The sequence below is a fragment of the Schistocerca nitens genome, chromosome 5, assembly GCF_023898315.1.
Source record: "Schistocerca nitens isolate TAMUIC-IGC-003100 chromosome 5, iqSchNite1.1, whole genome shotgun sequence".
Classification (NCBI taxonomy): Eukaryota; Metazoa; Arthropoda; class Insecta; order Orthoptera; family Acrididae; genus Schistocerca; species Schistocerca nitens.
Window position 1 is genome coordinate 578,830,308 of NC_064618.1, and position 23,395 is coordinate 578,853,702.

The 23,395-nt window shown below is 42.2% G+C and overlaps 1 protein-coding gene across 1 annotated transcript in view; it reads right to left on the reverse strand.

Moving 5' to 3' along the window:
• The window catches only part of LOC126259814 (uncharacterized), a 33,453-nt gene extending 10,664 nt beyond the window's left edge, over window positions 1-22,789 (reverse strand). Inside the window, exons 1-2 of the mRNA XM_049956852.1 lie at window positions 22,668-22,789; window positions 12,919-13,096 (exon numbers count right to left, since the gene is read on the reverse strand). Of these exons, the coding sequence (XP_049812809.1) occupies window positions 12,919-13,096; window positions 22,668-22,764 (275 nt within the window). The 5' untranslated portion in view covers window positions 22,765-22,789. The remainder of the gene's footprint in view (window positions 1-12,918; window positions 13,097-22,667) is intronic.
• Between the last annotated feature and the right edge of the window lie 606 nt (window positions 22,790-23,395).

Below are 23,395 nucleotides of genomic sequence, written 5' to 3' on the forward strand. Positions count from 1 at the left end.
CACGAGAAGCATAAGAAATTGAGATAAACTGATCGAATTTTTAAGTTCTACGAAACACACGACCCATTCCCAACCTGAATCTTCCATGAATGGAGCTAAAAGGATGAATATATTGGCAATCCACTGATGTCAAAATACAAATGGGTGTACCTCAAGGTACGGGATAATTCTGTACCACAAATGGAAACAAGATTTTTCACATTATGACAAACAGCCCTTTTCAAAATTTGTCGGTACTACTCAGTACGCTAGTAACACTCAGCATTTGTCCGTAGACGGTGTGGATTCAGTATCACAAACAAATGGTTCGTCCTTCAGTCGCCCGCAGCTGCGTGTAGAGCTGGAGACTGCATTGTCTTCCCAGCACAAAGAAAAGTTTCACTCTGTAAGTCTGGAGAAGCAATCAAAAGAAATCATTCAAACTATTTCGTTTAATTGCTACCCTTTCTGCAACAAGTGCTTTAGTTTAAAGGAGTTTTTTTGTCTGAAACATGTAAAAATTTATTTCAGAAGCCGTATAGCCCAGGATGGCTTGTCAGCTCTTGGTTGTATTCAATAGAAAAACGAGCACTGCGAATACTTCAAAGCCGAGACATATTGTAAGAAGATGTCATCGAAAGATGTGGGAAGAAGAAGAACCGTCGAGTTAACTTATTTTACAAGTAACAACGCTCACACACCCAACCTACCAGTTTGTTTGTATATAAAAGTGAGTATCAGTATCATTATTATTAGTAATAGTACTCGTAGTAGTAGTACTACTAGTCGTAATCTTAGTAGTCGTCGACTTATTAGTAGTAGTAGTTATTGATGATGATGATGATGATGATGATGATGACGATGATGTGGTGGTGGTCGTGGTCGTCATCGTCATTATTTTTGATCGTTGGGTACGCATGCATTACAATGGAAGGAATGGGGATTTTCCAATATGTTTCCTGGCCTTCCCAGGGTTTAGGCCCATGATCCGCCACTGCAAATGCAAGAGACAGCGGAAGCGGGTGACTTCCGGCTGATCAGTTGAAGAGGCATCAAGGGCTACCTTATGATATGGAAAGTACTGCCAGAAGATGCCAAGCAGTTATCACATTGCCCACCACAACAGAGGGAGAAGGGTCATAACATCATTGACGTAGCAGAAAGGCAGAGTGACTTTGGAGTTGGCGGTCTGATGGCTTCACCTCGAATCAACTTCAGCAAAACAAGGACTGACCAAGCCTATATAAACATTTCTGTTTGATAGTAGTATTGCAGTCTGCCAGCCACCAACTCCTCGATTCTACAGGGTGATTCAAAAAGAATACCACAACTTTAGGAATTTAAAACTCTGCAACGACAAAAGGCAGAGCTAAGCACTATCTGTCGGCGAATTAAGGGAGCTATAAAGTTTCATTTAGTTGTACATTTGTTCGCTTGAGGCGCTGTTGACTAGGCGTCAGCGTCAGTTGATGCTAAGATGGCGACCGCTCAACAGAAAGCTTTTTGTGTTATTGAGTACGGCAGAAGTGAATCGACGACAGTTGTTCAGCGTGCATTTCGAACGAAGTATGGTGTTAAACCTCCTGATAGGTGGTGTATTAAACGTTGGTATAAACAGTTTACAGAGGATGGGTGTTTGTGCAAAGGGAAAAGTTCTGGACGGCCGAGAACGAGTGGTGAAAATGTAGCACGCATCCAGCAAGCATTTGTTCGCAGCCCAGGAAAATCGACTCGCAGAGCTAGCAGAGAGCTGCAAATTCCACAATCAACTGTATGGAGAGTCCTACGAAAAAAGTTAGTTATGAAACCTTATCGTCTGAAATTGGTTCAAGCACTGTCTGCAGCTGATAAGATTAAAATAATCGATTTCTGTGATTTTATCCTTGCTCAAATGGAAACAGATGAATCTTTCGTTTCAAAGATTGTGTTTAGTGATGAAGCAACTTTCCACACTAACGGGAAAGTCAACCGTCACAATGTCTGTATATGGGGCACTGAGAATCCGCGGGAAACAACTCAGTATGAACGTGACTCGCCTAAGGTGAACGTTTTCTGTGCCATTTCAGCCAATAAAGTTTTTGGTCCCTTTTTCTTCGAAGGTGCTACTGTAACTGGACTACAGTATCTGGAGATGTTAGAGAATTGGCTGTTCCCTCAGCTCGAACAAGAAGCACAACAATTCATATTTCAGCAGGATGGAGCGCCACCACATTGGCACTTATCTGTCTGTAACTACCTGAACGTCAACTACCCGAGGCGATGGATCGGCCGCCAGGCAGCCCGTGACAGAGCACTTCATCACTGGCCTCCAAGAAGCCCTGATCTTACCCCCTGCGATTTTTTCTTATGGGGTATGTTACGGATATGGTGTTTCGGCCACCTCTCCCAGCCACCATTGATGATTTGAAACGAGAAATAACAGCAGCTATCCAAACTGTTACGCCTGATATGCTACAGAGAGTGTGGAACGAGTTGGAGTATCGGGTTGATATTGCTCGAGTGTCTGGAGGGGGCCATATTGAACATCTCTGAACTTGTTTTTGAGTGAAAAAAAACCTTTTTAAATACTCTTTGTAATGATGTATAACAGAAGGTTATATTATGTTTCTTTCATTAAATACACATTTTTAAAGTTGTGGTATTCTTTTTGAATCACCCTGTATAATTATGTTATGGCTTACTTGATAGAAACCGTGGTTTTAGCAAACCAAGGACTGGCCTAGCCCGTACAAAGACTATTATTTCTAGTAGTATTGTAGTCTGCAGAATCCTGCCTCGGGCATAGATGTGTGTGATGTACTTAGGTTAGTTAGGTTTAAGTAGTTCTAAGTTCTAGGGGACTGATGACCTCAGATGTTATGTCCCATAGTGCTCAGAGCCATCGGAACCATTTTTTTGTAGTCTGCAAGCCACCAACTCCGAGTGGGGACCTGCGATGGTCTATGTGTCTACGTAGGTCAACCAGTCTCCACCTCTGGATTCTGCTGAACCTAGCTGGGGCGCTGCTGCTCGAACTGAAACCAAAGCTGTGGACTTGGTTCTCTCCAACCGACGGGCCACCTGGTGGCCTGCAGTTGGAACCTACAGCAATGCAGCCGTTCTGCCACTTTCGCTTGTGCAGGCAAATTCTTCCTGCATGCTCCTTCCCATGTGAGTGGATGCTACTGCTGCTGTTTCTGCTGCTGTGACCCGTCTCATCCACGCTAGGTCCACGGCGTGATCATGTGTGCCTCGGCACGCTCCCTCCTGTGTAGATGGGAAGCCTCTAGTCAGCATTGTGGGCTGCTGTGGTCATCAGCCTCGCTGAGTCGCTGCCATCACCATTCCACCATCCGCACGATGCTACAACGCTGCATACCGCAGGGCCGCTCCTCCGAGTTGTGTAGTTGAACAAGAAATGAATGTTTTAACAGTGATGTTTTCATGACGATATCTGTCGGATCAGCAGGCATTACCTCTCAAGTGTACCACGCCACGGTAGAGGTAGCTGTCCTGTCTCTATAGCACCAAAAAGAGAATAAATATATATATATATATATATATATATATATATATATATATATATATATATATATATATACTCCTGGAAATTGAAATAAGAACACCGTGAATTCATTGTCCCAGGAACATGATCAAACTGACAGAACCACAGGCACATAGACACAGGCAACAGAGCATGCACAATGTCGGCACTAGTACAGTGTATATCCACCTTTCGCAGCAATGCAGGCTGCTATTCTCCCATGGAGACGATCGTAGACATGCTGGATGTAGTCCTGTGGAACGGCTTGCCATGCCATTTCCACCTGGCGCCTCAGTTGGACCAGCGTTCGTGCTGGACGTGCAGACCGCGTGAGACGACGCTTCATCCAGTCCCAAACATGCTCAATGGGGGACAGATCCGGAGATCTTGCTGGCCAGGGTAGTTGACTTACACCTTCTAGAGCACGTTGGGTGGCACGGGATACATGCGGACGTGCATTGTCCTGTTGGAACAGCAAGTTCCCTTGCCGGTCTAGGAATGGTAGAACGATGGGTTCGATGACGGTTTGGATGTACCGTGCACTATTCAGTGTCCCCTCGACGATCACCAGTGGTGTACGGCCAGTGTAGGAGATCGCTCCCCACACCATGATGCCGGGTGTTGGCCCTGTGTGCCTCGGTCGTATGCAGTCCTGATTGTGGCGCTCACCTGCACGGCGCCAAACACGCATACGACCATCATTGGCACCAAGGCAGAAGCGACTCTCATCGCTGAAGACGACACGTCTCCATTCGTCCCTCCATTCACGCCTGTCGCGACACCACTGGAGGCGGGCTGCACGATGTTGGGGCGTGAGCGGAAGACGGCCTAACGGTGTGCGGGACCGTAGCCCAGCTTCATGGAGACGGTTGCGAATGGTCCTCGCCGATACCCCAGGAGCAACAGTGTCCCTAATTTGCTGGGAAGTGGCGGTGCGGTCCCCTACGGCACTGCGTAGGATCCTACGGTCTTGGCGTGCATCCGTGCGTCGCTGCGGTCCGGTCCCAGGTCGACGGGCACGTGCACCGTCCGCCGACCACTGGCGACAACATCGATGTACTGTGGAGACCTCACGCCCCACGTGTTAAGCAATTCGGCGGTACGTCCACCCGGCCTCCCGCATGCCCACTATACGCCCTCGCTCAAAGTCCGTCAACTGCACATACGGTTCACGTCCACGCTGTGGCGGCATGCTACCAGTGTTAAAGACTGCGATGGAGCTCCGTATGCCACGGCAAACTGGCTGACACTGACGGCGGCGGTGCACAAATGCTGCGCAGCTAGCGCCATTCGACGGCCAACACCGCGGTTCCTGGTGTGTCCGCTGTGCCGTGCGTGTGATCATTGCTTGTACAGCCCTCTCGCAGTGTCCGGAGCAAGTATGGTGGGTCTGACACACCGGTGTCAATGTGTTCTTTTTTCCATTTCCAGGAGTATATATATAGGGGGCTGGGGCAAGGTTAGTTTCATTGTACACACTTCCACTGACAGCCCGCTGGTTCCACAATGGTGCATTTCTCACCTATGGTTATCTGAAAACTCTTGCTCGGGTTCAGGTTCCTTGCTGTTCTCTCTTCTGACATTATTAGGTGTTTCCTCGACCTTGTGTATTCAGAGCTCATTCGACATAAATAAGATGTTGGTCTGACACTGCTTACAATTTTAAATCACATTTGTAGAAGAGTTATGTTGTCTACAAAGTACAAGCTACTTCCAGGTTTCAACGAGTAATGTCGTCAGAGTGTTCATAGAAGTGTAGAATCACATGGCATTTATACAGAGTACTTAGTATGCTTGGAATATTGTCCGACTGGAACTTCGCTGATGGTTTCTTCTGCTTGATAGGTATCGAGGTCTCAGAAGATGCTTCAGTAAGTGTAATACGTACTTTCACAGCCCAGCAATACAGTTTCAGATCCACCAACAACTCGGAAATAGAATCCAGCAACCTGAAATACCTTATAAGATGCAGTAAGGCGAGAGGAAGGGTAAAGGAAACGAAACAGCAAAGTTGTCAGAGCAATAGCTGGTATGCAAAAGAAGTGTTCAAAGCAGATTGAGTTAGTTTCGAACTACTTCAATACTAAAGACTAAACGTCTGAACTACTGAAAACAATATCAAATAAAGATAAAATTTATTCGTAACTCAACCCGACCGCTACTACTGAACTTCGTTAGACAAAACCAGCTGTTACTGAGGAATGATGTCATTCAAAACCATACCCCGCTAAATTTCTAATACTCGCAAGGAGACCAGAGACTCACGTTGGCAAATAGAAACGACATACTTTGCACGTTAAACCATCAAAAGTTGTCCCAGACACTCTCTCTCCTAAACGACAAATGCAAGACACGTGGTTCTCCCGTCGAAACTGGATCGCTCCTGGTTGCAAACACCTCACTTAAAGAAGACTATCTCAACAGACACAGTCAGTTACTCAACATACTACATGAGTATATTGCAAAGACTTAACGGATTTGGATTGTAATGCCATATCAAAAGTAGGTGTTAATTTACTATTTTAGATATACACTGAAGCACCAAAGAAACTGGTATAGGCATGCGTATTCAAATACAGAGATACGTAAAGAGGCAGAATACGGCGCTGTGGTCGGCAGCACCTGTATGAAACAACAATAGTCTGGCGCAGTCGTTAGAGTGGTTACTACCGCTACAACGGCAAGTTATCAAGTTGCATGTGAGTTTGAACGTGATGTTATAGTCGGCATACGAGCAATGGGACACAGCACCTCTGAGGTAGCGATGAATCGGGGATTTTCCTGTACGACCATTTCACGAGTGTACAGTGAATATCAGGAATCCGGTAAAACATGAAATGTCTGACATCGCTGCGGCCGAAAAAAGATCCTGCAAGAACAGGACCAACGACGACTGAAGAGAATCGTTCAGCGTGACAGAAGAGCCACCTTTCCACAAATTGCTACAGATTTCAGTGCTGGGCAATCAACAAGTGTCAGCGTGGGCGAAACATTCAACAAAACATCATCGATATGGGCTTTAGAAGCCGAAGGCTCAGTCGTGTACTGCGTGGACCCGTCAACACCGACATTAGGAAGTTGATGACTGGAAACGTGTTGCCTAGTCGGAGGAGTTTCGTTTCAAATTGTATCGAGCGTACGAACGTGTGAGAATCCATGGAGCCGGCATGTTAGCAAGAGACTATTCAAGCTGATGGAGTCTCTGTAATGGTGTGAGGCGGGTGCAGTTGTAGTGATATGGGACCCCTGATACGTCTAGATACTACTCTGACAGGTGACACGCACATAAACAATCTGTCTGATCATATGAATCCATTCATGTCGATTGTGCACTCCCATGGACTTGGGCAATTCCAGCAGGACAATGAGATACCCCACATGTCCATAACTGGGGCTCCAGGAGCACTCTTCTGACTTTAAACACTTCCGCTGGCCACCAAACTCCCCAGACATGAACGTTATTGAGTATATCTGGGATGCCTTGCAACGTGCTGTTGAAAAAACATCTCCACCTCAATCGCACTCTTACGGATTTATGGGCAGCCCTGCAGGATTCACGGTGTAAGGTCCCTCTAACACTACTTCAGACATCATTCGAGTCCATGCCCCTACGTGTTGTGGTGCTTCTGCGTGCTCGCAGGGACCCTATAACATATTAGGCAGGTGTTTTCTTCGGCTCTTCATTGTATTCTGATAGAATTTAAACACCATACTACAAATAGAATCACCTATCGTCCAAAATACTTACGTCTCCTTATATGCTGTTCGTATAGTTCTAACAGACAAGTGGAACACAATACGTCCTTATTATTGTAAAAAAGAAAATTAAAGGAAAACTGCTTTTGTAATTGATATATCAGTTGAGAATGATTGATATGGCGTGTAAATTGCGTAAAACATAAAGGACTACAAAACAATTAGCATTTTAATAAGAGGTTCCCTTTTGTGGAAGACACCGGATGTTGAAATCCTGGGAAGGACACCTTAGTATTCGAAGATACTGGATAGAGGAGCACAGCGGTCGGAAAGCACCGATAGTAGATGTGCTTAGATCCATGCCCAGTTGTGTTTCATTAAAAGATACCACTCTTTTATTCGAGCTGCAATCCCACAAACGACGATTTTATAGAAGAACAATTAGCTGTGCCGATATGAATACAGAGAAAGCAATGATTTTTAGATGCTACGACATTGGTACGCTAGCTGATACTGAATATCTAAATAAGTAAAATAATAAACGGAAGTGTTAAAAACCTATTGGAATTTGTTAAACTCTGCCGATTATTTTCGAATATGGCATAGCATGTCTACAGATCTTAAAGTAATTACGTGATAAATGTGGATTTAGAAAGCTTGTGCAGGTAAAGCATTGCTCTTTATAAATTGTAGTACGTTCCGTCAGCTATTAAACAAAGAACTGAAATAGCAATTAAAAGTTATGACAAAAACTTTGTCAACTAGAGAAATATGCAATTACGAGAATCTGTAACCAACATTGCTTGGAAGCGAAACCTGGCAGAATATGACGTGTCATTTCATAGAATTCTAATGATCTGACAGTTAATTAAACGATGTAACGTTAAACACCAAAGCTAAGCAGAGGCGGTTGTATAACTAAAAATTCAATGTCGCTCACTATGTAACTCGCTGAAAAATTACAGTTTACAGGCCATTAGGATTGCAGCTTACTCAATAAATAACGTAGAAGGGTATCATAATAGAATGCTTTGCTAGAGCGCTGGAACGTTGGAAATATTTTATCGATATCGCACAGCACAAATGCGGCGGAAACATTATCCCCCATGGCTACGGTCATCCGTTCCAGTAACGTTATACTTTATATTTTTACGACCTTTCAAGGTCCAGTGATTAAAAAAGACGGAATTGTAAAATGTATTTATATAGTGCGTTCACTGGGGTTTGACTCCATAAATGGACACATAAAACTCAACTGTTATTGACAGCAATTTTCAAATACATTGTCAGACCTTTCTGGAAGTAAATAATGCCGGTCAAATCAGATCTGCGTTCTGCATCCTCCGTTCCAAAACTGTGTAACGTAGACAGTGTAGTTAAATAAACACAATTATCGAAACATTGTAAACACCTGGACGAAGTTGAAGAGTAAGAGATGAATGATCGTTATCTGTTCGTAAAAACAGAACTCGTTACGGAACCTGTGATTCATTCAAGGGGGTGTATGTTTATCCTGATATTGCACGCTGGTCCTAGGCTCGTCTGAAACAAGGCCTTGGTGCCCCTCCTCTCTGCAGTACTGGTGTTGTTGGGTGCGCTACTGTTGTCATGCCTCCTTCTACAGCTACGTCAAGTGAAGCGGCAATATTGTCTCCCTATTGCTCTCCGGTGCTCCTGTCGCACTGTTCTTGTTGACACATGTCTTGCTACAAACAAACCAGTTTTGTGAGTCAACGCAACTGACATGGCTGCGCTATCGTACACAGCCGATAGAGCAGTATGTCCCCTCTGGCGCTAGTTGTGTGGGGCTGTTAAGATCCCAAATGGTTCATTAAGACCCGTCGATTATATTTTCTCATAAAGTCTTCGGGTTGCGATCAACGCAAGAAACAATATTGCGCAGCTATAAGCAGCAGCTACGATTGGGAACAATCATACTGTCGTCAAATTCTGACAAGTGTTGACTGATGTCTCTCCTACTTACAAGAAGCATAACATGATCTTCTTACAAACAAAAAACATCCACATGTTATTTCTATATCAGAGTGCGTTAATCCTACCTACGTTCTGCGGTTGCGCTGAAATGTTAATAATTTGCATGTATAAGCATGTAGTACACTTCCAACCAATGTGATTTTTTTTGTATTTATCCTTCAAGGCGTTGCAGCTTTATGAGCGTGATGATGACTATTACTACACATTTTGCCGCGCGGGCTTAGCCAAGCGGTCTGAGGCGCTGCAGTCATGGAGGTTCGAGTCCTCCCTCGGGCATGGGTGTGTGTGTTTGTCCTTAGGATAATTTAGGTTAAGTAATGTGTAAGTTTAGGGACTGATGACCTTAGCAGTTAAGTACCATAAGGTTTCACACACATTTGAACTACACGTTTTGAAAGAAATAGCTGTTCCCTTCATGCAAGGATTTTCAGGGAAGAGATGAAACATGACTAGCCACGCAGTTTTACTCATAGGCCCTTACGTCCTCCTTCATTTTTCCCTGCTGAATCTAAAGTTGACAGTATCGATATACAGATATTTGACGGACTGGCAGGGGTTGTTCAATGCTCAGGCGATAACAGTCGCCACTTGAGGCGCGAGGAGGAGAGTGACTCCAGAGGTGCCACAGTTGTAAGGTTTTCGTGAAAGACGCGTAACAGTAGCGGCCGCTTGGGGAGTCAAGTTGAGAGGGGGTTCAAATGGTTCAAATGGCTTTGAGCACTATGGGACTTAACTTCTGAGGTCATCAGTCCCCTAGAACGTAGAACTACTTAAACGTAACTAACCTAAGGACATCACACACATCCATGCCCGAGGCAGGATTCGAACCTGCGACCTAGCGGTCGCGCGGTTCCAGACTGTAGCGCCTAGAACCTCTCGACCACTCTGGCCGACTGAGAGGGTGCCCACGTGTGTACAGTGCATAACATGAACTAACGCGGGCTACAGCCAGAGAGGGAAGAGTGAGGAGGGGGTGACACCACTCGTATGGAAAAGTTATCTACAGCCGGCCCCGTCAACTGGACATTTTCGATCATTGGCGCAAGACTGAAGTGAAAAAATCGTTCTCAGCGACTTGCCCGCACATAGCACATTTATGGGCGAACAATTGGAGTTCAACAATATCTAAGTCATCATCTTCCGTAAAACTTGATCCAATCGAGCACATAATAGGAAGCTCTTCGTCGGCTCCCACCTAGCGTTCATCGAGCAGAATGCTGAAATAAGCGAGGAAAGTACATACCATACCTGAAAAGTTTACCAGTCGTATTTTCTACCTGAAATGTTATTTGATTTATGCATTTTCATGGGTTTCTTGTATATGTGCCAAACTGTAGCCCCAAGAATATATGTATATGTAATGTTCAGCAAGTGAGTGTATTGTGACTACAACAGGCTGCGGTTTTTGTTTTTGAGGGTCGGTAACACTGAGTTGTAGAGGGTGTGGCGGGGGAGACCCTGACCAGAGCTAGCATCGCAGGAACATGTTTGTACGAGTGTCCAGTTGTGTGGAAGATGGTAAGAAATCCCGCCAAGTGAGAGCCACTTGCTGAGATACGGTTCCTTCTCGCGGAAGGAATAAAACATATAGAAATTTTTTCGCAGATCAGAAGGATTTACAACTTAAGTGTTATGAACAGAACTAATGTGTCTAAGTTGTGTAGGAAGTCTAGTGAAGGCAAAACAAACGATCATGACGAATAGAAGAGCAGAAGGCCTTCCATCTTGACTGCTGAGTTGATGCAAAAAATTTAGGTAAGTGATCCTGAAGACCGCCGATTGGAAGTGGATCAAACTCCTCTGATGTGTCCACAACACTACAAAACTCTCTTATACCAGACACTCACAGAAACACTGGGTTAATAGAAACTGTGCGCAAGATTGATCCGAAAACAGCTGACAGAGCAGCGCAAGAAAAGTCGGGTCAACAGCAAGCGCGAGTTTATTGGGCGGCTTGAACGGGAAGGTAAAGATTTTGTAGGCTCTGTTGTGACTCCAGATGAAACGTGGCGGTTCGTTACACGCCTGAGATGAAAAGACAGTAGTCACAGTGGCGTCACTCCAATTCCCATATCTACAGTTACAATTGAAAAAAAAAATCGGGCAAAAAATTATGACTTCGGTGTTCGGGAACCCTAAGTCGCCATTTTGCTTGAATTTCTGGCTCATGGGAAGATCAGTCAACAACGATATCGTGAGACCCTGAAGAAGAGCAGAAGCAGCGTTCGTAACAAAAGGAGCGGAATGCTGACAAAAGGAGGGTGCTTGTTTCACAACCCCTCTCTCTCTCTCTCTCTCTCGGTCTTAGCCACCAAGACGCTATTGGCCTCGTTTGGTTGGGATGTTCTAAACCACTCCCCGTGTTCCTCTGACTTGGCGCCTGCAGATTGTCACCGTTCCACTTCCGTGAAGACACACGTGAGTGGATGTGGGGGAAGGAGCTGATGGGAAAGTTCTTCGAGGAGAGCTCAAAGAATCTTGTTGCCACGGCTCAGCACATGCACTGAACGGGATGGCGATTTTTGCAAAAATAGTCAATAATTATATCAACAGTATACGTATTTTTTCGTACATACTGTTTCTAAAAATATACAAATCTAGTACACTTACTTTCTGATTAGGGTGTAAAAAATCTTCGTACAGAACTGCCGCATGTTCTTCACTAGAGATATGTGAACCTTTTGACACTCTAAAACTTTACATACATAATTTTTTACACCCTGTATACACACATATTTTCTTGATACTTTAAGCTTTATGTATATTCTCTGCCTTAAGGACAGTCGTGCTATTTTATGAAGCAATCAAGTTTCGAATGACAAATTCCCGATTACCATTTTTTATTTTCATTAATTTTTTCTTTGTTCTGGAAGAACAGAAGGAGGAAAGGAAAAAAGGAGACAAAGAGTTAAGATTTGTCTATCGACTCGGGTAGCAGTATAGAGAATACAGATTATTGTTCTTTGTGTAAACGCAACGAGAAGGAAAGGAAAAGCTACAGTTATCGCAAAATATAAACATTTGTTTACTTATGAATGTAAGTAAATTGGTAACTTTTCTCAGTAGACAGGGTAGTTTAGTACTACGTCGAATGTTTGCAATAACAACTAAAAATATTTTGAAACGAAACGGTATTATCTTCATACCTCTAGAAACAGGCTACCAAAGTGTTTTACAATATGAGGATCTATCTCTTATAATAAACCACAGTTTCTTCTGTTCACTAGAAACAGAATAAAACACACTGTAGAAGTAAGATAACACACAAAAATTAATATAATAGGAAGCTTTGTGGGATAAATTTTATTCTGCACCATAATCACTTCTCATAAACAGGAAAAGATAAAACAAAGAGAATCCCATTCGGTTCTGCTATGTGCCTATCAGGTGCGATTACCATAAGTCTTTAGGTAGCGTCTGCTTGTGTCGCAACAGATAAAAAAATTTCATGATGTTCATTAAAAGGAATGTATACTTCAAAGCTCAAGAAGTGGAAAAACTGTAATTTCTAATTAATCTTCTATAACGGTGAGGCATATGAGAGAAATTCGTCTATAAAATAAGATATCGTGAATTAACATTCAAAAGTAGCTTGGCTGTCTATTAGTTTCGGCGATAAGAAAGAAAAAAGTGGTAACTTCCAAAACCAGGATGATTCGCCATAGCCCTGTAGTCGGTCATTAATTCCGCACAATCCATTCCCCAGAGCGTTCTTCATACGATACCTGAAAGTATTCGTGGCCCGCCAGGGAGCTAGTTCTGCGCCGTTCCAGAGTCCGTCCAAAGGCCAGAAGCTATGTAAAGGTTCTCCAAAGTTGTCGTACATTGTGGTGTACAACCCATTATGGAAAGTCCCCGCACCAGCGTACGCTAACGCCGGCATCTCCTCTCCAACCGCTACACCTGGAACACCGGGTTCTAAGTCAGTCTTTCCCGTGACGGGTTCCAATAAACGAGCTTGACGATTTACTTACCTCACTTAAATACGCTGTAGAATTCCATTATAAGATTATTTTGAATGGCAGGTAAAAAATTAAAATCTGCTTGGTGAAGATATTTGGTTCCAGAAATAAAATATAACAGCGGAGCACTTCTACATTCGTGGCTAGTAATTGAAGAGAGAATAATAAATATTCAGATATCTTCATAGTACGTATGATCCTTCGTTCAGCCACACTACAGCAGAGTGTGATACCTCGAAAATCCTGATCCTATCACAAAGTACAAAATCAGTCGAGTTATTTGTAACACCTACCAAAAGCAACTGACAGTAACATACATGGAAGAACATGAAAGACAAAATCGTATCGTGGAGAGTGTAGAGCATGTTTACAGATTATCGCAGGTAAGTTTGGCTTGCGTGTCGAAAAGGAGCGATGAAAGCGAGAAATAATTCATACGAGGAATAAAATTGCGTGGGTCATGAATGGTAATACTAACGATAGCAGACTATATAGCACGAAAGTAAATGAGACTCAAAACACCTCTTTAAAGAAGCGCATAGCTTACTCAGTACATAATGTGTTAAGAACAAGCAGTGATAACACGAATAAAATGCACAGTATTGTAAAGGAGCATAGGGACTGGCTCAACAGGACATATAAGACTTAGCAATACAAAAAGTGTAGTAGGAATACTATACAAATGGCATAAGAAAATTCGTACTACCGTTAAATGCAAGAAACAGCGCGACTACACTACTGCCAAGAACAATGGAAAATTGTGTTAGGAACATGACGCAGAAAGATGCACAATTATGAAACTACGAGCTGCTGAAGATCGGTATAGGTTTTAAGAGAAGAATCATCGATAAGAAACAAATTACAAAGGCGTGGATATGGTCACAGCTCAAAGTTCATTCCTCCAGCAGTACCTTAACCAGATTAGCGCCATGAATACCAGCGTATATATAAAAAGCGGACGAATTTTGAAAAGACCAAATAGAAGATGTTTCAGGTGCTGACAATGTTCGATTGCATGCAGTCTATCGACCTTTTTCACAAGAAACTGTCCATCGGTATCGTATCAGTGCACTTGTCAAATCGTGTAACAGGGTTATTCAACAACTGGGTATGTTACACGAAATATGCTTATACGCCCGACTGATCGATTTCCTGCGTCGACATGTGATGACGGGCACACTTTCTTGGAACTCTTCCTCTCCTGTCTAAGGAACGAATGCGAAAGGTTAGTGGTTAGTTTCCGGTGGATGCTGACATTATTAAAGAATAACAGGCCTTCTCTCATTTGGGGAAGAGCGGGAGAGGAATATTGTGTACCGGTCTCTTCAAAGAAATCATTCTGCTTTTCCCCGAGGTGACATACTTAAACGGTGGGACTACGTAATGTTGGAATGCAGACTGATTTCTCCGCATTAGAAAAAAAAGAATAAAATAAGTAAACGGAAGAAAAAGTTAGATAAGAAAGAAATTTATCGCGACATCCTCATATGACTTGCGTCATAGGAGTGTTAGACAAAGTAAAGAGGTTTTTACATATTTTTGCTGCAAACAGTTGAGCTATTTAGTGATGAAAAATGCAATTACAACTTTTAAGTAACAACATAAAGGAATTTTGTGAATGCTGATAGTGGAAGCCATGTGAAGTGGAAGGCTATGTGATTTTTACGTATTCACATAACTGTAATTTTAAGGGGTCAGAAAATTCGAGAAGTTTGGCGAAAGTTTGGATCCCTTATTTTCACAAGGAGAAGCAAACCATTAAAATTTCATCAGTTTGTGATGTGAAAACACATTTAAATTTTAATTGCTGATGTAACTGGAACATATATCTTGGGCTGTTTAGTAAAGTTCAAATAATGTAAAGTGATGAGTTTAAGTAGTTGAATCGGTAGAGGTAACCGTTTACTGCATCAAAATTGTGTACACACAGTTCTCCACAGCTTGTAAGTATTGGTTAAAATAAATTTTTCTGTACCCCACATGCTGCGACACGTAAAAATATTTGATAGGGTATTTTTCTGTGTTAAAATGTGGTTCAGATGGTTTTATTCTGATTGATTATAACATTTAAATAGCGTTTACAGTCAGTATTCTCACTAAATGTCTGTCATTTTTATGTAATTAAAGCTTAAAAAATTTATGCTCTGGTAAAGTCACAGGCTAGGAGTAAGACGACACTATACTTGCGTCATAGGAGTGTTAGACAAAGTAACGAGGTTTTTACATATTTTTGCTGCAAACAGTTGAGCTATTTAGTGATGAAAAATGCAATTACAACTTTTAAGCAACAACAGAAAGGAATTTTGTGAATGCTGATAGTGGAAGCCATGTGAAAGTTGGTCGTTTATGCTCTACCCATTTAGAATGGCGATATGTGCAACAATGGACATTCTTTTCTCTGTTCCCAAAAATACATTAAACTCACTCAAAACTAAGGAATTGTAGAACATTTGCAAATCAGTCCTTACATTATAACTAGATAGTTGAATATCAGTCATGAGCTACGAACCAAAGCACAAAAAAATTATTCTTGGTAAAACTTAGTGCTGATGTACTGTGTAGAAGACACTCAGACGAGAAGGGGCATCTGTCAGGGATTCTGTGGTGCAACGGATAACGCAGCATGTGACCGTAGCACAAGAGGTTACATGTTTGAATCCTATCAGGTTCATGTATTTTTTTTAAGTATTTACATGAAATACGAAAATAGCATTAGCAAGAACTGATTGTAGCAGTTGTTTAGATTGTGGGATATATTATAAATAGCTTCACATTAGTCATACTCTGAGAAATGGAAAACATAGGATAAATGCATTTACTTTGTGAACAAACAATTAACTTTTTTGTGAAGTGTTGCTAATAGTGAAGCTATGGCTATGCGTCCACAGTACAATGAGATTATATAGGAGATATAAAATGTGTACAACATGGAGGTTACACAGACATAAGGGCTGTGATGTTTGTGAGTGTAAAGTAATGTTAGCATCCAGGTGGGATTGACGGAGGACATCGAAAGGGTGCAAAAAAAGGGCAGCTCGTTTTGTATTATCACATAATAGGGGAGTGATTGTGGCAGATATGATACGTGAGTTGGGATGGAAGTCATTAAAGCAAAGACGTTTTTCGTCGCGGCGAGATCTGTTTACGAAATTTCAGTCACCAACTTTCTCTTCCGAATGTGAAAATATTTTGTTGAGCCCAACCTACATAGGTAGGAATGATCATAAAAATAAAATAAGAGAAATCAGAGCTCGAACAGAAAGGTTTAGGTGTTTGTTTTTCCCGCGCGCTGTTCGGGAGTGGAATGGTAGAGAGATAGTATGATTGTGGTTCGATGAACCCTCTGCCAAGCACTTAAATGTGAATTGCAGAGTAATCATGTAGATGCAGATGTAGATGTACAGTGATTCAGTTACAGTGGAAATTCGATGTTTCATTCTAATTTTATGCAGCAAGGTTACCGAGAACAGAGTTTAGTATCCCCTAGATGATGGAGTCGTAAGAGCCGGGATTCTAGCTCCAGCCATTGACTTTTTGAAAGATCCATCCCAGACTTTGCCTTGTGTGATTTAAGCAAATGACAGAACAAAAAATATGAATAATCAGGGGTGACTTCGGATCCCCTTCCTCCTGTATGTGATTGTCTAATTTATTTACAAAGTACGATACAGACTATGAAGTAAAATGGTCTCGTTATAATGGATGTTGCACTGTTTTGCTAATCAGAACTTAATGCAACATTATTTGTCTCCTATTTAACATGTCATCGATTTTCATTTCTCTCTGTAATTCCGGAAAGTCCACATTCCTGTTAAGGCTAATCCTTAGCAACACAAGTCACGGTGTCTTCTTCAGCAGGTTTCAGAAGAGATAAGGCACGACCTTAACAACACATAATGTGATTCTTATGGCTGTGTTTTGTGGACCAATGGTCATAAACTGTTTGCATATCATGGTCTTTTCGCTGCTCTACCGTTTTTTACTTTATCGTAAATAATCCACAACATTGAAAGCTAACCTTCGAGATTATTTCAACAAATCAGTAAAATAACCACACCATATTATGGTCCATATGCGCTACTGCTGCGAGTACCGACTGCAAAAGGCAGCGAAAGAGGAAAACATTTTGCAGCATTAGTCGAGCGGTCACGGAAGCGACATTCAATTGTACGAATATTCTGCAGTATATTTTTAAATTCGCGTTGGCAAAGGATTTCATAGACGTAAGGTTTACACAGTGAGAGGTCTCCCTTGATACTAATTAGTAGATCTTGTGTTTCAGAAAGCGTCCTATTTTCCTGAATAGTGCGCCGTCGAATGGGGTATCTATAGCCTTCTCCAGGTCTTGTTTACATCTGTGGTATTTTTTCAGTGAAGTGTGCAGTGTTACCTGTTCTTACGGAAAAGAGCCTTCAAATAATTCAATTCTTCGGCGAGACTTTCCACATCAGGATGTGAACCCTGTATGGTGCTATAAAGCTGTGTTTTGAGCATTTCATGCCTCTGCGAAGCCAGGTAATAACTGTCAGGGTGCAAACCTTGGGTTCCTATTGTCGCATACGCCCACGCTTGTCCCGATGTAATCATAGTTGCACTTCGTTAAACATGTTACTGCCGGAGAAAAACACTGTCAAGGACAAGGTCATTTTATTAACAAGTGATGCGAGAAATTCAGACCAAATGAAACACACATGTTTCAGTAAAGCGTGCCTTAACAGTCGTATCAATACATCAGTACACAGACGAAGTTTCATATACCCAGTACAACCAACTGGAACCTCCACAAAATCATTATGGCAAGAAGAATATCCAGGAGTCTTTATCAGAGGCTCCGACCTAAAGGGCGACTGTGGTAAACGTTGAACTGACGTCGTACGGGCATGGGAAGGTGGGGCTACGCAAAACTTACAAGTGTAATTGTTGTGAAACACCAACAGAGGAACAGCTTCTAAGATGCCCATTAGTGGGGGCAACCAGAGTGTGCACTCAAGAGGACTAACTGAATTATACCGAGATGGCTGCAGCCATCACCAAGCAAAATGTATCTTATGCTTTGCATTTTACTTGTATGTTTTTATAGAAACATATCTATTTTGCATTTTAAATTATGTACTTGAATTTTTAGTAGCTATTTATTTTATGATGTATTTCGTACACGAACAAATAAAACATTTCCGATACGTATCAGTTAGCGACAGATTGATAATCTTGTGGCCAGGGCAGTTGCACACCACCAAGACCATGTTGCGGCGCAGTAGCTATATGTGGACGTGCATTGCCCCGCTGAAAAGCACATCACATCCTGCTGAAGAAAGAATAACAACCCGTTCAACGTAGAGGGCACAGGTTACTTTACCCTGCAGAAACACCAAATGCAACCGCGTGTTGTAACTGACGGCCTCCCGCATCAGAAAACTGGAATGGGGACTGTTTTCGTGGGGGAATGCAGTCGCGAATAGGCATCACACCAGGTCTAGGACATGCACGTGCATGTTCATCGTTCTCTTATAGACAGAACCTACTCTCATCGGTTGAGAGATCAGAGTGCCTCTCGACACAGCACCGATACACTATGACCAACATGTGTAGCAATCCGTCAATATGTCCACCCAGCTTCTGGCAGGCCAACAATGCGACACTGTTCAAATGACTGAAGCTATTCAACAGTAGTATGTCCTTCTTGATGGAGCATGATTGTTTGCAACCACTGTTCACCTCTTAACTCAGAAAGCTACTGATTGAGGAACCAAATGAATGGTATATAGTCAGGCCTCCAGAGCAGCATCTGGACCACTTAAAGCCTAACGATTACTAAAAAGGTGTATAATTGTGAAATGAATAACATGTGTTTCCAAGTGTTTAAGTTCTTGAGATATTCTGCAAGCGAGTCAACAGTAGTATAGAGGATTTATGAGCTATAAATGACTAACTAATGTGGCTATTTACCAAATTTTAGTACGAAATGATTAACCACTAAACAATATTTTTGTGAAACCCATCCAACTGTTTTACGTATCTTTTCTCATTGATAAAGGATCGCGCCCTTACAATTATGTCGGGAATTGCCATCAAATTTGACAAAGTCGACGATTATGAGTAAATTGGAAATATTAGTGTCACATGGACATTTCCTTTTATACCTTTCTAATTTTATTTTCATTGTATGTGGGTTGTGAAGTGAAGATACGTAATTCATTGGAAAGGAAGTTAAATAAAAGTAAACTAAAAGAACGACACCTTTATAAGCTTGCATCAGTAAGAAATATCATGCAAGGAGGAGACGGTTTAACAAATAAATGCAGTGCAGATATTTTTGTTACTTAAAGTCTAGAGCAAAATAGGAAAGGAGTAAAGGAAATAATTCCCCTGTCTAGGAAATTAAGTTTAACAATAGCAGATTGGCGTAGGCGGAAAAGGTTTTCTTCAGTAAAAAGGCTGTACTTGTACGAAATTTGGAGATGAAGATATACTTCATGAAGGTGTGCGTCTTCAGTGCACCATTGTACGAAAGTGAAACTTGGGCCATTGGAGTTAAGGATATGGAGAAACTGTAAGTTTTTAAAATAAGGGGCTATCGTCGAATTTTAGTAATTAAATGGATACATAGAGTACAAAATGAACAAGTACCAAAAAGATTATGCGAGGAAACAAATCTATCCAAGACTTTACGAGAAGAAGAGGGACGTTGATGGTATATCTGAGTGTGACAAGTTGGTGGTATACCTGATATGACGTCCAAGAATGTTTAATTTAGTGATGGCACAAGCAGTAAAAAGTGTACATAATAGGAACAAATAATGAAGTAATACGAACAGGTGAAGAATATGCAAAATAAACAGTAGATTATAGAGGATTTTGAATATCGTAGTTACATGAAGATGAAACGATTAGTGGAAGATGAAGCTCAGCTCGCTCTGTTTGTCCACGAGACAGAAAGCAGTCGATACCGACAGTCAAGCTGAAGACTTGTTTGTTGACTTCCGGAAGGTGTTTCATCCAGTTCCGCACGGTCATCTATTGAACAACATAGGTGAGTGCGGAATAACAGACCAACTTTGTAACTGGACTGAACAATTCCTAGGAAGCAGAAAACGGTACGTCGTTGTCAACAGAGAGAAATCTTCAGATGTAGAATTAACTTCGGGAGTACACCAAGGCAGTGTTAAAGGACCAGAACTATTCACTGGCTGTTGCGAGGTCGCAAGGCCATAAAGTTGTAACGAAATGCAAAGAGACTTGCAGAGGATCGATCTTCGGTGCACGGATTAGCAGTCGGCAGTGCAACAGGTTGCGTTTGAACAGGAGGAAAAACGCATTATTGTATAATAACACGATTGTCAAAAAAGCGCTGGAAGCACTCACATATTCAAAATATCTAGGAGTGTGCACATGTAATGTGTAAAGTGTAACGACCATATAGAATTAATTATAGAGAGGACGCAAGACAGATTCACTGGAAAAATCCTCAGGAATTTATAACAACGTAATAGTATTTTTTTCCTGTGACAGTGAAATTACTTTTTCTCTAAATACAATAACCTAATTGTGCAATGGGCAACTGATGATTAAGAAAAAAGTCTTATATGTAAAATAGGAATCGATAGTGTTTTACAGTTTATAAGAATAAGACGAAATTACGAAGTATTTGTGAAGCAACATCTCTAAATCATCTGACTTTTTTTTTTACTAACTTCGTTAACTTTGCTCCTGCTGGCCTTGGTCTGTTAAGGTATAATTTTAAACTCTTGTAAGTGAGGATAATTACTTATTTTCGTTTAAGAACTGACTCATGTCTTACTATTCAATACCACTAATCTTTTTTATACGTTATTGACAGTTTCTCAAGCGGAAATGTGGGTGAGTCATACGTATGAATTGCGAATAACTAGCTTGGGCGACACCCGTTCAGCCGCCACTGCAACCGTCTCACCCAGGTAACTACGAATTGTAGTAACTGATTAGAACCTGTATATAATTTAATTAAAATATCCGACTGCCCAGTGCCAATCAAATCAGAGCATGAAATATTCCAAACTTCCACGGTCGCTAAAACACGAATTCAAGACAGTTATTCCGAGAGAATGATATTTTGGATTTAACAAAATATTAGTCTGTAGAATTTTTGAAAATTCAACTGGCAACTCTCGTCCTACCGATACTTGAAGACACATTTCGGCAAGCTGGGACCTTAGATCCGATTGACAGAGGAAATATCCAAACGATTCGTCTCAGATTCTTCTAGTAATGGCAAAAGCGTCACCAACACGTTCATCCTTCTGCAGTGTAGACGCTGCAAGAGTTCTGCAGCACTGCAAAAATTCAGAGATCGTACGTTTCTAGAAGAGTAAGCCAACACATTGCTTCCGTCTACGTACACCTCGTGGAACAAACATAAAGGTAAAATTTGAGAGATTCGAGCTCACACGGAGCCTTACCAGCAATCACTCGTGAGTGTAACAGGGAAGCTGAGAAGTGACGGTGCTATATAAAGATCGCATCGCTAGGTGGCTTGCGACTTAGATTTAAATGTAAAACTTCTGTGAAACTGCCGTATCGTATGAATGCGAAAAAATAGCTTGGGCGATACCCGTTCAGCCGCCACTGCAACCATCTCACTGAGGTAACTACGATTTGTAGTAATTGCTTAGAACCAGTATATAATTTAATTAAAATATCCCACTGCCCAATGCGAATCTAACAAAATAGCGACAAAAAAGATCAAGTGAAAGTCCAAGTTCATCTAGGCAATGAACTGCTTGAACAAGTTGATAAATTTACTTGTCTGGGCAGTAATATTACCAGGGATGGAAGGAGCGAGGCAGAAGTGAGAAGTAGAATTGCTCAAGCAAAGGCTGCTTTTAACAAGAAGAAAAACATCTTGACATCTAAGAGCATCAGCCTTGAAATCAGGAAAAGGTTTTTGAAATCATATGTGTGGAATGTCCAATGCTATGGGTGTGAAACATGGACTCTCGGGACAGAGAAAGACCAGAGGCTAAATTCCTTTGAAATGTTGTGCCATAGACGCATGCTCAAAATAAAATGTATCGACAAGGTCACAAACGAAGTGGTTCTGGAAAGAGCAAGTGAGAAGAGAAGCTTCTGGAGTTTCATTGTTAAAAGAAGAGTTCAATTTACAGGCCATCTATTAAGACATAAAGGACTCCTGAACACAATCACAGATGGATATGTCGAGGGAAAAAACCAAGAGGAAGACCACGGCTGAGGTACATGGATCAAATCGTGAAAGATGTGAGATGTAACACCTATAAAGAAATGAAGAGAAAAGGTGAAAGACGCACAGAATGGAGACAAGCTACAACTCTAGCTGTTGCAAACCAATCCTTGGATTGACCACTACAGAAGAACTGTGAAACTGAGAAACCCTGTATAAAACCAATATCGTCTAAGAAATTAATTTTTTTTTGAGCCACAAGAAACCAGCGCAGAAACTAAAGCGTCAGTAGGCGCGCTCAGCGGTGGGGACTCGTACCCCGCCGGTGGAGGCTCACCAGTGCTGAGGAAGGCCGGCGCCGGCAGCCCCGAAGCCCCGCGCAGTGCAGACACGGCGGCGGCTGCCAACAGTCTCAGCGTCCAGAGGCACCTCATGTCGCTCTGCCTGTCTGCTGGCTGAAGCCCCCTGTTGTGGGCGGTCCCTTTATACTGTATCGGGAGCAGGGCGCACTATCTGCAGGCAGCGGACTGCGGCACTTCCGGCGAGCGGGCCGGCGCTCAGGTGCACTTCCGGCGCTTACGCACCCCGGCGCTGACTCAGTCTGGCCGAGCAGAGGACTGCACTCTCCGTCTTCAGGTGACTCCGCATGGGAAGCCCGCACTACACGTTGCTCCATACTGAGCTGTCTACGAGGCACAGAAGTAGCCTACTGCGTCACTGTCAATTACGTAGAAACAGTAATGTGGTTAATCCTTCCATACTTCTGGTTTGCATTCCTGAATCTGACTAACAGAATCAAGTGCTTGAACTACGCTTTTCATCTACACTTTTCCTTCCATAACTGTCCTCCATATAGTCCAGTAATCCACTAAACAGTTCCGTGGCAGTGTTAACAGTTCGTTACTACTTCGGTCCCTCTTTTACTCGCCAAAATAACCTTTAGTGCCACTTTAAAAGTGTCACAAACGAATATCATTTTAAACATAATAAACTGAATTTATTTCTGTTTGACTTTTTTTTTAGTAGTGTACCATTTCTATTGTATGAGTAACAGACTTGAACGAC